At 40.5% G+C, this 17,441-nt stretch overlaps 1 protein-coding gene across 2 annotated transcripts in view; it reads left to right on the top strand.

Annotated features, from left to right (window-relative positions):
* The window catches only part of LOC116318505 (inositol polyphosphate-5-phosphatase A), a 147,267-nt gene that overhangs the window by 32,939 nt on the left and 96,887 nt on the right, over positions 1–17,441 (top strand). For both annotated transcript variants that reach the window (XM_031737515.2, XM_039621383.1), the window contains one exon: positions 6,989–7,030. In XM_031737515.2, the coding sequence (XP_031593375.1) occupies positions 6,989–7,030 (42 nt within the window). The remainder of the gene's footprint in view (positions 1–6,988; positions 7,031–17,441) is intronic.

Here is a 17,441-nt window from a genome sequence, read left to right on the forward strand (position 1 = left end):
AGTTGTGCAGTTTTTGTATTTTATGGGATTGCAAGAGACAGAATGAGGCACCGAGGTTTCGTTGGTAGATCCTACACATCCCTTGTTGCAGTTCAGTAGCATCTCTGCCTAGAGCTTCGCTGCATGGTCGATTCCCACGTATTTGCTGCTCTAAGCTTGAAGCAGATGGAGGAAAGAAGCTGATAATCAGGTTGACAGAGCTCTTTCAGACCCACACAGGCTGCTATACAGCTGGATGAGTGGTGTTCCTGACAATTTTCTTTATACTGTACACAAACACACTTGATTATCTTATCTTAGGGCTATCTTTCTTATAGTGTTAAGTTTTTTCAATAGTTGTGACCACATAACACCTAATTTGACCACTGCATAATAGTAATAATTTGGATTTTTTTAAATCAGCTGTCCATTAACAAAACAGTGTAAAATGTCTTTTTATTTTAAAACAGCAGTTTCATCAGTTTTTCCACAAGTCAGCAGACACATTCATATATAAGGAAGACACAAATAATCCTGAATAGAAATTTAAGGGAGACCACTATCTTTGTTCTGCCTCTCCTCCTAAAAAGACCAAACAACAGAGAAACATCAAACATACTGGCCAATCGTCTTATTCCATTGATGCACCATGCACATGGTAAATGTTGATGACTGTTGCATCTGTATTCTGGCTATACTTCATATCATGGTAAAGTTGTAGGTAAGTGTACTTGGTTTACGGTATCCTAACATAAATTAGCACACTGATTGTTCAGTGCTGTGAAGGTAGGAAGCAGAGATGCTGTTTGTGCCAGCACTCTGGGGTGAGCATTAAGGAAGCTGTAATGTTGTGAAACTGTGTGCTTGTATTGTAAAAGCTTGACTTTTAGATGAAAGTTTAGGAAGTAAGCTATACATGCGGTTTCTTGGTTTCCACTGAACTTAAAGTGAATTACGACTGTTGCCGTAATGTAGCGGGGCAAAGGTAATGTCTTGGTCAGTGATGAGGCCCTCAAACTGGTGATCATTTAGACCTCTGGCTTGGGCAGGTAACTGCTCTCATTAAGGGAGCGTTTTTGCAAAACGAAGTGAAAAGTAGACCCTTTTAGTGAATCGTTTTTGACTCACAGTCCATATATTTAGTTGAGGTTTATGTGTATTTGTGTTACAAGCAAGCTGTAAAGAGTCATACTGTTCCTTGGTTTGTAAGTTGTACCTCCCGTGTTTTTTTTCTGTGGTAGACCTGTGCGTGTCTGGTATTAGTGCCAGGTGTAACCAAGCAACCGTTGCTTTTTTAAGACTCCTCATCTTCGCTCTCTTCTTTTCAATTACAGAGGTTGCAAGAAGCAGAAAGAAGATCCTTTTAATTGCTGTTTTCTTCCCCCCATGCCAGTCTGGTTGTAGAAAGTCAGGACCTGTTGGGGATGGCAACTGTTGAGAAGGATGAGGCAGGAAATAACAGACAGCTGAGCCACGAGCATGGCCAAACTTAGCATTCAGCAGGCCTTAATGAAAATAATAACACTGCGGCTGAAAATGAGGGCAAGAGAAAACATCACAGGGATTACTTGGAGTGTAAAGAGTGGGCTCTGAACTCATGTGGTGACCATGTGTTCCCAGCAGATCACCATGGGGTCTAACTGGACCGGCCTTGACGTAATTTCCCCGGAGTTGCAGTTTAAACAGCCTGCTTTTATACGGAGCTGTGCTGATTAATTCTAGCCAAAGAGTGTGTGTGTGTGTGTGTGTGTGTGTGTATGCGCATGCTTCAGGTGACAATCCCCAAGATTCTGTAGAAGACTGAAGGTTGTGACCTCTGCTACAACAGCAGAGCTTCATGTTACTGTTTTTAACAAATGCATACGTACTAATGCAAGAGCGGTGTGGCAACAGTCAATGTATATATTACACGTTGATGACATTCCTGCTAGCATACTGTAAGTCTTTGTCAGCATGATCTAGAGTGAGTTAGCCTCCCCTCTGATTAACCACTTCCTGTGAGTAGAGATCACCACACTTTACCCTTCAATTTCTGCAAAACGATATAGCTTGCAGCTTTTGGTAGAGAAATGCAAGCATTTTATTTTATTTTTATTTTTTAGTGCAGCCGCCCTTTTTATTTATTTAGGTCAGCATCAGTTCAGTGGAAACACGCATTCACCAAAAAACATCTGGTGGGGTCTAGTCATGCCGATACTTTTGCTTTTGTCTTGCTTGTGCAGTTTGTTTTCTGATTGCTGTATCCTGTTTTATTCACTTCAGTTCGGTGTTATTTCTATAGTGCTGTTTCATTTCAATAGTAAAGCAAAGAGTTTGCAGTATTATTAAGCCAAACTTGGTGATTTTTTTTGAAGATACAGTGGGTAAAAAAGACAAAGAAACGTGAAGAAACATCTAAAAGAACTAGGAGGTTCATGAAGGTCAGCTTTGTGCTTCTTCCATTTGGGGTAAGGGGATAAGAAGAGCACAAACACTATAAAAAAGCTCAAACAATGTGACATGAATTAGGGAACATCCATTGGCAGCCTGGCCCCTGCTTTTCAGCATCTCATAGAGAGCAAGTGTCCAAATTTGAAATGTTTCACATAAGTTTGTAGATGGCTTTCGTTACTTTACATGTCAGTGATTTCATTTATTTAGGGATGTCACTGTGTCAACAGTGAAAGGACGAAGACGTCAACAGTTTTGTAGTTTGGGATGTAATTTGTCTTGTCTCTTCACTTTTCAGATGTCAGTGTTACACCACATTTCCTCTCAGCATGCCCAGCCAGAGTGCTTTGCATGGTATTTGTTCAATTCAAAGATTGGTTATTTGCACTCTGCAAATATCTTGTCACAAGATACTCAGCCTACAGCCAGTGCCCAAAAGAAGTACTGTGATAGTGTCCTACTTTAAAGAAGAAGCGATAGGACTCATGTTTCAGATTTCACTATCATATCGAACTGAAAAGGAAAATGAGGGTACACCCGATCATACTGAAAGTCCCCTTTCTGTTTTTTTTCTCTATCTGTACCACTTAACTGCAAACGGCGTTCAGGTGATGAAGTACAGAAGATTTAGCCCAATCTTTTGTCATAGTTCCAACGCAGTTTTGCTCTATTATCAGTGATATCACTCAACAGTTTTACACTGTTGACAAACCTATGAAAAAGTAAAACACTGTTAAACAGTGATTTCCACTTAAAACCCAGGCAGAGTCTCTTAGTTCCCCACGCTGTCTGAAAAGTAGGCCATCGACTGAGAAAACAGAGGCATGGGCAAAAAACACAGAGGAGGTGGAGAGAACTAAGCTCGTGAAAGCACCAGTGGAGGAAGAGGAGGTGTACATGGAGGAGAGGCTGGGGATGGAGTGGGTTTATTTTTACCTCTTTGCCTGTATAGCCCCACGTTCTAATTAACTGCAAATTAACTTTTGATTTGACGAGGGTGGGCGGCAGAGTGCCGAGGCTCCAGATATAGACTCGGTTTGTCCTCCCTTTCCTTTTACTATTAGCCCACTGTCTCTCCAGGGCTCGGGCCTCCCAGGAACCACCGGTCCTCCTCTGAGCTGTCCTTGCAAGGCAGACATCTGTTCCCCAGAACCACCGCACATCTCTGCTGCACATCAGAGTGCTCTAGAAAACCCCTGGATGGATATCTACATGACCGAGCGCCTGTTGCTGGTTGATCTAGGACGCATATTCCCCAAATAAGATGCCTTTAAACTTGTTTATAAAACAGGTGGCGGTACCTTTGTATCGCGTTATTACCATGGTGACCCTTACGTGCAAAGTCCTCACTCAGAAAGATTTTTTAGAGAGATTAAATTCACAGCCGCTGCACTCTCTTTGTTACTGAGTGTCTGAGCGATATGAGTGTGAACACAGGAAACCTTTGAAATTGCAGTGAGTGCAGCTAACAGTGGTCCTGTGAGAAACAACCAATGGAAAGAGCCAAAAATATCAGCACGTATCATCAAGAGCTGTCATGTTACTGCATGACGCCGTCACCTAAGGGCACTGAGCTCTGAACTTGAGAAAAACGTTTTAATCCTCACAGCAGCCTTAAGATGGTAAGCTGGCAAATGATTTGAACCTTTCTGTTCGTCTGTGTGCCTGTCTCTGTCTTGCTCTCTTTTTCTCTTCCTCCATCCATGTGACTAATGACAAGGTCCACTGCTTATGTCCTTATATAGACCTATGCTCTGTCTGATCTGGCTGAGGCCAGGATGATGGTGCACATACACACACACTTAGTAAGTTCTGAGACATTTAGGTGCCCTTGGAAATGTCAACACATCAGGGATAAGCTTTTGCTCCAGTAATTAGTCAGTTAGTATTTTGGTGAGTGCAGGTGTATCATTGCTTGCTTAAATATTCAGGAAATCATACCATTTCTGGAATGAATTATTTGCTTGTCTTGCGTTATTGGTATACAGCCCAAGAGACTGGTTGATGTCTGCCTGGCAACCACCGGTCTCTAGGGAAAAATAATTATTTCTGACCGCTTGCTGAGGTTGTTAGCAATTGCTGTGAAATTGATTACTAACTCCCAGTCACGCAGGCCTAAGCACCAGTTAGTGACCCCATGGTGACCACGATTGCTACGAAAAAATGTGTATTCCCCCAATGGTTGGTGGTTTGCGGAGGTTGCTGGGAGTCTCAAGGTGAAATTGGTCATTAACAGGTATACAGTGGTGCATCAAAAACCTTCCTGTGGTTGCTGCGGTCGCCCAATAAGATGCCAGCTTGTTTGCTTGAGACCGATGGCCTTCAGTCAAGAATAATTTTTCTTTGAAGGTGAACATTCTCTGTTTCACTGCTCCTCTGAGGTTAGTTAGTGAATGTTTGCAGACAAGTCTGCATCTTCAACGCAAACGAAGGGTGATCGCATGAATCTGTCAGGAACCACAACCTTTATGGAGGTCCAGCACCTTTTTTGGTTGATCTTTCAGCCACTCACCAACTGGTGTTGGTAATACAGAGGTTGCTAGGGGTTGCTGACAGGTCTCTAAGCCTATGTGACTGACGGCTATGATGAGGAAGTTAATTTCTCTCTTTCGATGACTGTGTAAAATGCATAGCTAAACAAGTTAGTTAGCTTAGCTTGAAACCTGTAAGCAATTCTTCAGTGCCTTTCTAGAAGCGGTTTGCCAAGTTGAAGCCTCTTATTTTCAATTCAGTTATTTTAAAGCATTATCTGACTGAAATTTAACCTCACTGTTCTCTGGGAACCTTCATGTCACAAGTCTACTCCTACCATCAACTTTGGTGTTGCAGAATTCTCTTTCAGGTTAATCAGGAATCTTTCAGTGTCGTGTTTCTCATATAATGTGTCTGCAATAGCTATACTAAGTTTAGCTATGTGCTATCAATACCTCTGCAGTCTTGTTTGTACAAAGGTAGTTTTTTTGGGTTTTCTGACGGCTTCTTGGCAGGCAACAGTCAGAGTTACAGTGAAGTTGCCGGGAAATCTTCACGTTAGCCGAAGATGTTGTTTATCTAAGTACTGGATGAATGGGATAAACTGTTAGGCTGGAAATATTTACCTCGCACCTCACAAAGTGACTCGTTCACACAGTTGTATCTATATAGATTAAACAAACACTATTAGAGGCTAGCTAGCCTTAATGCTAAGCGGAAGATCTTCTAAACTATAGTAGCCTTTTTGTTGAACTATTATCTAAAACAAAAAGATGTCATTGTGTTGCTGTTTTGGGAAGTTAGCATTGATTTTTAGTAAGAAAAAAGTTCAGATAAGCTGCATTATTTTATTTTTTTTCCCCCCAGTAACAGCATATAGATATGATGTCAGTTATTCAGATATAAACCTCTCTCCGTGCCCTCATGCCATCTAAGCTCACAACACCTACTTCTGTAATATATTAGGGCTTTGTTACAGATACCAACGGAGCCAGCAGATCTCTTGTGTATTCTTATTATAGACTAGTCTTGTTAGGACAAACTCCCCAACACCACACACAGACACACACAGCCGTTCATCAGACCTAGTTATCGACATAGGGAGATCTCTCCATAAATGGTAGACTGCCCAGGGCCCTGTTTCTGTTTCCACTGCACAAACCAAATGAAGTCCAGGTCTGCGAATAGCCTTTTAAAGTGGAAGACAGAGAGAATGACAGATAGAGGCAGAGCAAAGGGAGGTGAGGAAAAGAAGAAGCGCGAGAGCTTTGTCGATGATCTGTCAGGATTTTTGACCCTGAGAGAAAGATGCAGTAAGTGGATTAAAGCAGGGTCCTCTCAGTGCATGCACTACATCTTTTACACATATAATAAATTTGTGTGTTGGGGATCTTTCCACACCTTTTAACAAAAAACAAAACTTTTAGTTTATAGTCAACAGAATTAAGCAGATGATTATTGACACGGATACTCTGGTTTGTTTCAGTGTAACCTTTATGGTGAAAGAGTTGGGGTTTGAAGTGATAAATCTGCTTATTCAATGTGTGCATCATTGAGTTTAGATATGTAATCTTCAGATTTCATAACATGTACATACTTGACTATAAATATGTAAATATAAAGCATAAATTAATGGATCTGTCATTGTGAGATGCGGCATACTCATGATGAGTACTCGACTCATCTTTACCTTATTTTTCACGTGCGATTGTATTGCAGTCATTTCACCTTGTTGGTTGATGTACTACATGTATAGTCTGCTTGTGGTTTGTCTGTGACCCGCAATACTGCACTGTCTTTGAAAACATCCTCAGAAGAGCACACTGAGTTTATTTAAACTCAGCTGACCTGTAGTATTTTTTATTTAACTGGTGAAGGAAACGATAAAAAAGGTCACGGGTTTGACAAGACGCTCTATGAAAATGCTGAGCAGGAACCAGACCCAGAAAGAAATGGCTCTTCTCATCTAGTGCACAGACAAGTGAAAAGACACCAACTTGATCATATATTATAGTATCATTGTTATTTTGAGATGAAGTATTATGCATTAAGAGTTGGTATTAAAGTATTATGTTGCTAACTCTTTGTCTGTTTTTTCTATTTCCAGCTTGAAAATCTACAGAAGACATGGCTGAGGGAGTTTTACCAGGTAAGAGAAATCAAATACTATATGCATTTAATCCACTGAGTAACTCGGGCTTAACTGTTGACTGTTGGAAACACCATCAGCATGCCTACAGGTTTCAGAATGCCCCACATGGCCTGAACCCTCCCGTTTCTATAGCTTAAAGTGTTCTCATGTGACAGTCACCACAAACCTTGAGGATAGTCTGGGATTTTTCTCTTAAGCTGAAGCTATAGATCAAGTCAAATGAAGTCATGTGCTTCGTATGGCTACTGTCAATGAAATCTAGCTTTAATCTGCTTTAACTTATGATAGAATTTTATCTTTATCAAAAGTTTCAATGAACCTTTAAACCTTTTTAAAAAAAAATTGTATAGGTTAAAGTTAGTGTAAGCTCTAGGGTTATTTTCACTCTCTAATTGTATTGTTTTTTTTCAATAGGCAAAAGCTCGCGCTCAGTCATGTTTCATATCTTACCTTTTCATCTACATAGGAACCCCTGACTAACCACAACTCTTTCCACTGGGTTAAGGGAAATGAGGCAGCTAGACCTCTTAGCTGCTGTCTGAAAGAGAGCAGAGAGGGACACATGTAGTTTCGCTGTTACCATAATTCTGCATACAATCAGTGTATTTTACACATCAAAAGGGTAAAAATAATGCTCAAATACATTTTCCAATCTCTTTTTATTAAAGCGCTAAATATATGCTCATACAGGGCAGTAAACTTTCCAGACTTATGATTCAGACGAGCAGTTTTCAACTTAGTGAGTTAGTGTGTGCCTCTTTAAAATCTGGCATGGAGTTCTTGTAAAATATCCATATTTCCAAGCGGAAGAAAGCTAAGGTGTTAGGTAGGGTTTTCCAACTGACTCTAAAAAATGACACCAGAGTGGGTTTTTCTACATGCTGAATGTTGGAACGGATTCCTTAAATGTTGCCAAAAGTAAATACAATAGAAAGATTGGCTCATCGTTCTGAGAAATGTGATTTCCTGACAGATTGAAGAGACATGTTACAAACATTTCAGTTTCTGTTGGACCAAACATAATTTGAGAGGGATACAAGGTACCTTTGCTATTGAATTTCTGTTGTATATGATTAATCTGTGTGGAAACATCACACAGGATGTTCTCTCATTTGTAGTGCAATGTGTAACATGATTGTGAGCATTTCTACCACACCTGCCCTCATAAATAAAAAACAAAAATCACAAGAAGCCTGAAGGTTAAAGACTGATACCACAAATATGGGCTCGTTGGAAATATTGAAAAATATATATCATATATCCTTATACTCGGAGTGAGAAGATTTCATGCTTGAGAAAATAAAATGATGGTATAAAGCAATCAAAGTGATTGCTTGATTAATGTACAGACACGATGAGACAAAATGAAAGTCAGAAACTAAAGAAGACAAATAACAAAAACGAAAAAACAAAAAACCCCACCCTGAATCACTTCTAGGAAGAAAGTGAAGAGGATGATACAGAGAATTAAAATAGATCAATTTCCATATTTATCAGCAGGGATGGCCGTAATTGAGCAATTCTTGTAATGTTACTCAACACTGCTTTCAGGCTGAATGGCCTGTAATGATTTGTGCTCTGGCCACGGGAGTGCTACAGCCATCAATATCTGTAATCTGATGCAGTACCAGTGTGTGAGGTGTCCAGCAGGTGAGGCCAAGGATCCTGCCTTGCCTGTGTAGAGGTCAATTACATGTACAACACAAACATAGTCTGTGAAACAGACATTAATTTTTCATGAAACCAAATTCCTGCACTGCGAGTTTACTCGTGGATGAATGAACAGCTGTACACTGTTATGATGACTTTGGAATATGTGCTCTTTGAGCTCTTTGAGGCCTTTGAGTTTTAAGATTTCAAGTTTTTTTTTACTACTTTTTGTTTAGACACCAAACATGTTTAGAAAACACTGTCAGCACTTATAAGAGGATATAGATGTATTGAACAATGCTATTGAAGTAAGTAATCGAACTCAGGCTGCTTCACTTCTTTACACTGATAAGAAGGATCTCTATTCCAGGACGTTGCATTATCTTGTTTGTCTACACCACATTCATAATAGAAGCCTTAACAGGAACTTGGTACATAACCACTGTGACCCCACCCATTTGCTTGAAGACTAGCATTTTTAATGCCTAGATTTTAACACTGAGAGTGGTCACTGTTGAGGTTATTTGGAGTTAGAATATAAATGAGGGTGGAGTTAATAGTTCATGCTAATAAACTTTGTAATGCTACACACAGTTGCACATTGCGTAATTGTGATCAATTTGTGCAACAACTTGTGATCTTGTGATGTCTGAAGTAGTTGTTTCGAAGACAGGGGACCAGGTCTGTGACCACTTGCACTCAGTTTCTGTCTTCAAAGCGTCTTTTGTGTGTCAAGATGGTGATAAAACGGCAGTAAGATGAAAACAGTTTGAGATTGAATGGGGTCAAGTTAACAGTTACACGCAATGTTTTTAACGGGACAATTAACTGTGATAAACGAGCAAAAATTTTAAATCTGTTGCAGTCTACGTGTATAGAAATAAAGAGACAAGGCAGAACCTCCTACATTTGAAAATTCATAAATTCTGTTGCTGCAGGACGGCTCTGCAGCCTTGCTTTTAAATTGAAACATAACCAAATATATCCAATTGAGTCAAGTCACCTGCTGCAAAGAGACGTTTTGCGCTGATTGAGTCAGATTGATTGCAACATGTTCCAATCATTGGCCAACCTGGTTGACTGATTTCAGTTAACCCATGTTCAATTGCGATTGTCTGGAGATGCGGATGCCTGTTATTTTGCGCTATGGTAGCATACAGTTTAAATACTGTAATGTTCTTGGGTGGCCTGGTAGTAAAGTTACCCAGATAGCAATGTAGGTGTTTTCTTTGTCACATAATTGTGTTTGCTCCAAAAGACAATGACACCACAGATCCAGTTTGAACTAGTTGATGTTGTAGCTCAACACAGACTCAGCTAAATTATAAATTTGATACAATTTAAACAAGTGAGAAGTTATAAAAGACAAGAGCTAGTTTTATGTAGCAGGCTTTGGGGACTGACTCGCTTTCAATCTCTCGCAGTGCTTCTGCTTTGGCTTAATATTTCAGCCACTGAAGGTTGCTCCTTCTTGTTACAGATATGTGCCATTAACTTCCAACACCAAAACAGTGAAGCTGCTGGATCTTTGTGTCCACTTTTATAGCAAATTGTGTATAACGTTTGGCATTTTTGAGAGGAGATGACTTCTACCCCAAAGATGTCATCCTCGGTTCCTGTGCAAAGAACACACACATATGCAGGCAGTATATACTGGAGTTCCCTGCAAGGTCCTACAGTGGATAGTGGCCTAATGTGATATTTTTTTAAGATATTTTTTGCATGCTGATAAATAAATGAAGAAAACTTGATATGCTGCATGATGGATGGATGTTTTGACTAAGCTCTTTAACATGCTGCTTGGCTCCTTTTGCCTACATTTTCGCATATTTAAGCATAAAATGTCACTCAACTCATCAGCTTCTCTTTTGTTTTATTTTCCTTCCACTTTGTGTGTGCGTGTGTGTGTGTGTGGAAAGAGAAACAGTGTGGATGGGAGTAGCCCTAAAAGTGGTTAGTTCAAACTGAGTCAATAAATGACACTTCAAACATGCATAAGAAAAACACACACGTCTTATTTACTATTCCTACGAAGCACTGGTTCCTTGCTATAAATATTCCAGACTCACCCAGTGAACACACACCTACACATTCACACGCACACACACGCACACGTTATTGTTATCCTTCAAACTGGAATACAGTTTGTTGCATATGCAGAAACTGTTACATAGACATGGGGGCATGAAAATAATAACGAGGATTTGTAACTATGCTTTGCGTCGTGCTCCATAAATATGGATCCTATTTCAGTGTATCAGCATGCAATGATAGCAGTTGGGGACTTCCTTGTGTACAAGGAAATTCTCGTCAAACAGACTGAATGTGATGCAAGAGTAGTAACCAAGAGGCAAAGAATAGTATTCCTGATTAGGTTTATGGTAGGAGTGCAACGATACACAAAATTCACGGTTCGGTTCGGTTCGATACTTTGGTGTCACGGTTTGATATTTTTTCAATACAAAAAAATGTTCATGCTATTTTAATTTGTCATTTATTAAAATTATAAATATATATTTTAACTCAAAAGTACAGTTTTTAAATTTAATGTTGCTGAAACGACAAAATAATAAAAAAAATAAATCTATCTGATCGACAAATCACTCATCTTTAGAAAAGAGAGTTTATTACAGAGAAATGGCTCTTTCCAAAATAAAAGCTATACTATACGCTTCTTCTGGGGTATATTCTCAGCAGCATATTAAACATATCAGGTCCACATAAGGAGAATCATGTGCTAACAGCTGTCTAAATGACTCGGGTAAAGTTTGTAGCATGCGTGCTTGTTGTTTTTGTCTGCTTCCACTTGTCTTTGCACTAGGATGATGTCGGCATAAATGTGCAGTCATATTCATTGTGTTCCCACTAGTGCTGTCAGCGTTAATCTCGTTAAAATGATGTTAACGCCATAACGCGGCAAATCTCCATTAACGAGTTACTGCAGATCACCCCGTGCGCAGGACCGGACGGCGTCAACAGGTTAACGAGCTAACTGCGCTAACGCACTAGTTCCCCCCAATGTAATTGAGAATTGCGTGGCACATCCGACATACAGTTTTACTTTTGTCCATGACGTGCTTACCATCAGGGTCATACTTCACATGAAAACCAAAATAGTTCCAAACGCCAGATCTGAATGAGGGTGGGGGAGGTTCAATTTCGGGTAGTGTTGAGGCAGTTACCATGTTGCAACGAGCTTAACTTCTGTCTCGCTAGCTTGCGCTGCGCTCATTGGATCTGCACTCGACAGTGCAGCCTAGGCGGAGTAGTCGAACGCAGATCCGCTGAGCTCTCAACACAGACAGCATCGTCAGAAGAAAAGTTGATAAAATAACTTAAAAATTTTGTATTGTTCGATACATATGCGTACCGAACCGAAAGCACTGTATTGAACGGTTCAATACCGATACATGTATTGTTGCACCCCTAGTTTATGGGTATATTTATAAGACCACTAAGATTCATCAAGGCTTCTTTATGTCACCTGATATCAACAGAAACTACTGAGAGCTGAAATATAATGTGAAGGACCTTCTTTATGACTTCCATAGCAGAAATAAAAATACAAAAAACACAAAAACAAAACTAAAGCAATGTTTGGTGTATTGGGTTCTAAGGCCTTAGCTATTGTGATTCCATTAAAGTTATAGCCCCCATCTAAGATTTTGTAACCCTGTACTGTAGACAATAGTCAAAGTCATATCATTTGACGTTGTTTTTATTTCTTACTGCCTCTCTTTTATGGCTATAGTTGTGGTAATAAATAACCAAACTTGGAGTACATCCATTTTCTTAACTGCTCGTTCAATCGGGGTATGAGTCAGACCGGCGCTAGAGCTATCCTGGCTATCAGAGATGAGGGGTACATCCGGGGCAGGCCACAGTTTAGGAATGGCATTTCCAACAGAAAATAGGATTTGATACTGCCTGTAGTTGCAAGCCAACTCAAATCATTCTCAGACGACTGCATATATTATACAGACTTGTGACACAAGTTTACCTAAAGCAGTTAACACTGGGACACATTGTCATTTATTTCTACAAGGAGTTTCACACAAATATTTTTCTCATGACTTTGGCTTTGAATGTCTGTGCTGTGTTGTACTAAACAAACAGGAGAAAAAATATATTAAAATAAATATATGCCAGGCTACCAGGATACCAGGCCCTGTTGCTATAGTGTCATGTTTTTGATAAACAAAATAGAAGCAACCCTTCAGACATCTAAAAATAACACACAGGACAATGAAAACAATGAAACCAAAACCAAATTGAATAGTTTCAGACAATTAATTTATGGCTTAACCGGCTCTGAAACCGAAAATTATTTGGAATATCTGAATTCCCTTTTAGTTGATTCACTCGGTACAACATACAAGTATGGGATATCACGCCCCCACATCTCCTGGCTGAAGAAACCTCTATTCATACCTTCAAGGCGGATGAGCTGCGATGACTTGCGCATGGCCCGTCTGCACATCACCTTCTGACATCCAGGCATCCCTTAGTTAGCACGCTTTTCCCCTTGCTAAAAATTCCCCTGGTAAGTTGGGCTAGTTAGCTGCTTCTAGTTAGCTCCGTTGTCTGCTGGCTTGAAGTTAGCCTATCTGCCCCAGTTTGTGTTAGCCTCCACTGTGGAGTTGGTGAGTAGCCTGCCCACGAAGTGCTAATTTCAAGTCTTGCTATGCATTGTTTGTGTTTTGCAATGAACACCAAAGCAAAGCAAAGCAAAAATTTTCCAGTTCTGAGGGGCCAGCATGTCCTAGTCAGGATGGACAATTTAACAGTGGGCTCTTACATGCAGTCAGGGAGGGACATGCTCCCATCCCCTCTTAAAGCTGTCTTACTCTCTGCTCTTATGGTGAAGTGCTGGTTTTCTGTCTCTAAGAGCCACCCATGTTCCGGGCCATCTGAACCTGGGGCCAGACCGTCTCTCCACAGGGTTTCATCTGGTGAGAGAATGGAGGTTTCACCCTTTGATACTGGCCCAGTTTTGGGATCTGTTTGGCAAGGCTAAAGTAGATGGTTTAGCCTCCAGGGTGACCACTCACTGCCCCCTGTTCTCCATAATCGACCACAGTGCACCCCTAGTCATGGATGCACTAGCGCACTAATGGCCAGACGTGCTCCTTTATGCATATCCCCCAGTGGAAATGATATTTCTTGTTCTAGAGAGAGTGGGTCAGCATCGTCTTTCCCTGATTCTAGTTGCCCCTTGGTAGCCAACAAAGTCGTAGTATGCGGAGATAATCAGTCTGTTAGCAGCAAGGCCTTGGCACCTTCCTCTCCGCAGGGACCTTCTCTCCTGGGAGAAGAAGTGATTCATCTGCACCTCAATCTGTGGCGCCTTCATGCTTAACTGCTGCGAGATCAAATTTGATAGCTAAGGGTCTGCCCCCAAGCGTGGTAGCAACAGTCTAGAGTGCTAGGACCTCATCCACTAGAGGCTTAAACATAGCAAGCATTCAAGCAATGGTGCCGAGACTGGCACACTCTCCCATTCCAGTGCTTTACTGTGGATTTTTTTTACATTCCTGCAGGAGCTGCTGGATAGGGGCAGTTTGTTTTCTATAATTAAAGTTTATTTAGCAGCAATATCTGCTTGTCATATTGGCTTTAACGGGGTGACACCAGGTGCCCCTGGTGCCATACATTAAAGGAGTTCGCTGGCTGAGAGTTGTTGTTAAGTTCCACATGGGACTTGTCTTTGGCTGCTGTCCTTTCTGCTGTGTCTACCATGGACTAACTGGTTCGACTCCAGTTTGGTGGGATCTCTGTGGGGTGTGTATATATATCTCATACTTATGTGCTGTACCAAGCAAATTGACTGAAAGGGAACGAACAGTTACATCTATAACTTATGTTCCCTGAAGGAGAGGAACGAGGTACAAAACGAGGTTGCACTGTCGCACAGCTTGGCTTAGTGAAGAGCGGTGATCAAACTGAGGGATGACTGTGATGACAGAGGGTATATGTGAAAGCAGGGCTGTGTGAAAGTTATCACAACTCATCCACTTTAGAGGCGTAAATAGAGCTTTCTTCAGCCGGGACATGCAGGAGTTTGATATCATATACTTATATGTTGTACCTCGTTTCTCTCCTTCAGGGAACAGAAGTTATAGATGTAACTGTTCAATTTCCAGATTTGTCAGTTTGTATGATTGCTCTTAATCAATCGAAATTATTAATATGGCACAACAGCTTCTTCTTAATAGAACAAGTTCGAGAAATCAGAAAATACAGGTGAACATGAACTTAGCGGCATTTCCTCCGCAAATTCTTAAAACTTGGATTGCCAGCAATTTTGGATATCATGAGGAAAAAGTGTGTGTGTGTGTGTGTGTGTGTGTGTGTGTGTGTGTGTGTGTGTGTGTGTCTTTGTTTGTGTAAAGAGCATGTGCTGGTTATGGCTGTTGAGGAATTCTGTTTGCACTGTGCAGCGTGCTTATGTGTGTTAGATGACGATATCATCGCGTGTGTGTGCGCGCGCTTGTGTGTAGTGAGAGACGGAAAGAAAAGCATGCAGGGAGAGAGAGAGAGAGAGATGTGCCCCTGTGTGAACCAGGCAGGCCTGTAGCCTCATGCCAGCTCTGTGCTGTTGCTGGCTGACGTCATGGAAAGAAGCACCAGACTCTGAACTTTGCACGGCTGGGAACAGCCAGCAGAAACAGCTAGAGTTAACTACAATCAGCCTCGCTGGGCCAGCTCGCCACAATCCTTCTGGAGCACACATTGCTCTCCATTGATTTGGTTGCCGTTTGGCCAGAAACTCTGAACCACTACTCCCTTTTTTCAATGAGAATTGTCAGCGGATGCAGTCGGAAAAAGCACATTGTATGTTTAAAGCTGTTTACAGGCAAGACTCGTGCTGTGAATTCACCTGGCAAGAATCCAAAGCTTGTTTTATACCGAACTTTGGTCTCACAGCCACTAAACTTCACTTCTACCACACAGGACCATTTTGTCATCAGGAAAAAACTAAAAACCCTGCAAAAAGCTGCATGGATTGCTGCTTCAAAGCAGCTCAGGGCATTTCACAATCCCTCGACTATTACTCAATAACAAGATTGTAAGGAACAAATTTTGTCTTTTTTTTTTCTTTTTTTTTTTTTAAACGACAAATTACACAGTAAAAGCTGTTAAAACTGGCCCTTAAAGCTCTAGGTCATGTGCACAATTGCCTGTTGGTACCAAGCTTGTTACTTGCTGTCTTTTTGTATATGATCGAAATGATCGCATGAGGAAATTCCTCAAGGAAGAAAAATTATTTTAACGGCACACCTTGCTTGAAGCTCAAAGGTATGTTTGCCTTAGGTACTGTACTCTAATGCAATTAAAAGTTGTTCCTCTCTATGCTTGTGTGACTTGTTTCTCATGTTCTCTATTTAATCTTAGCTCTTGACTTATTTATAATGGTTGTGCTGTTTGATACTCAAGCATATTTTGAGCAAAACTTTGTTCAGTTAAGTTTAGTTAAACAAAGTCGGTGGCCTTCAGACACCTTCTGTGTCAGACAAGTAGAATAAAAGAAGAACTCAAGAGATTTACAGGAATGTACTGCTGAACCTAAAGTTTTAACTCATGTAAAGCTTGAAATAATACAAAGTTTATCCTATTACTCATTCACATTTTTTTAATTTGCTTTTTACTTATATGAACTAAAGAAGGGAAATTTTAGTAAAACCGAAAACATAAAAAGATAATTGTTATTTTAGATTTAAAAAATCTTTATTTGATGGGATCCTAGCTTCCTGATACTGAATTTTATTTTTTATTTTATGGACAGGCAGCGTGAACTCTCGGCACCTGGACTAAGCTGCTGGTTACATTTTATTGGATGCTATAAATCTAAGTGAAGTGGAAAAGGCCGAACTGCTAACTGCTGTGACTTGGTTTTTTCAGAGGCTTTGCTTCTGATTTTCTTGACTTCTCATGCAACTGAATCAAATCCTTTATTAAGACGTTTGATCCCGTGTCAGGACATCTCACTTATTTACATGTAGGCAAAGCAGGTTCATTTGCCTGTCCCACTTGTTTGCAATAGATTGGTGAAAATGGGATCTCTCCATTGCTGGTGCAGTAGTATAAACAGTGCTTTGCATTGCACCGCACTGAATTCAATAATCCCCCAGCTGATTTGCATTGGAAACTTCTCTGGCCTGTCACAAGCCAGTGATTGTGCGAGATCCCAGCATCAAGTCTTGTGATCTGTAAATTGCAGACTTGTACAGTGCTTAAGGACATCAGATAGTTAATTGATTAAACAGACCAATGTGTGCAATTAAAATAAGTTTCTTAAACCCAATTACCCCATATCATGGCTATCTCAGATGCATTGGATGAAATGGTCTTTTGATTTAATCTGCTAATAAAAATAACTTAATAACCTAATAACCTAGATTACACCCACTGTTTCCCGTTTTGGGTTCTTCCCAGTTAGTGGTTGTGCTGGAATGGGACAGTAAGACAAACAATCCTAGCTGTTTGACAGCCTGTAAGCTCCTTTGATCCTTCTGATTGTTTCCCACCTCCAAAAAGGAACCATGAAATAGGACTCAGGCTTTTCTGATTAGTTCTCATAAAAGTCCCTCTATCTCTGTTGATATCTGGTGCATAGTACTTCTTGTGACCTTTTCACATTATAAAACACAATATTAACACAAGTTTGCCAAGTGCTTTGGCATAAATATGAATAGATACCTAATGTAATGTGTGCTTTTTTGCCTCTAAAGGCAGGATTATGGTTATTTCTGACACA

Source organism: Oreochromis aureus, linkage group 13 (assembly GCF_013358895.1).
Source record: "Oreochromis aureus strain Israel breed Guangdong linkage group 13, ZZ_aureus, whole genome shotgun sequence".
Taxonomy (NCBI): domain Eukaryota; kingdom Metazoa; phylum Chordata; class Actinopteri; order Cichliformes; family Cichlidae; genus Oreochromis; species Oreochromis aureus.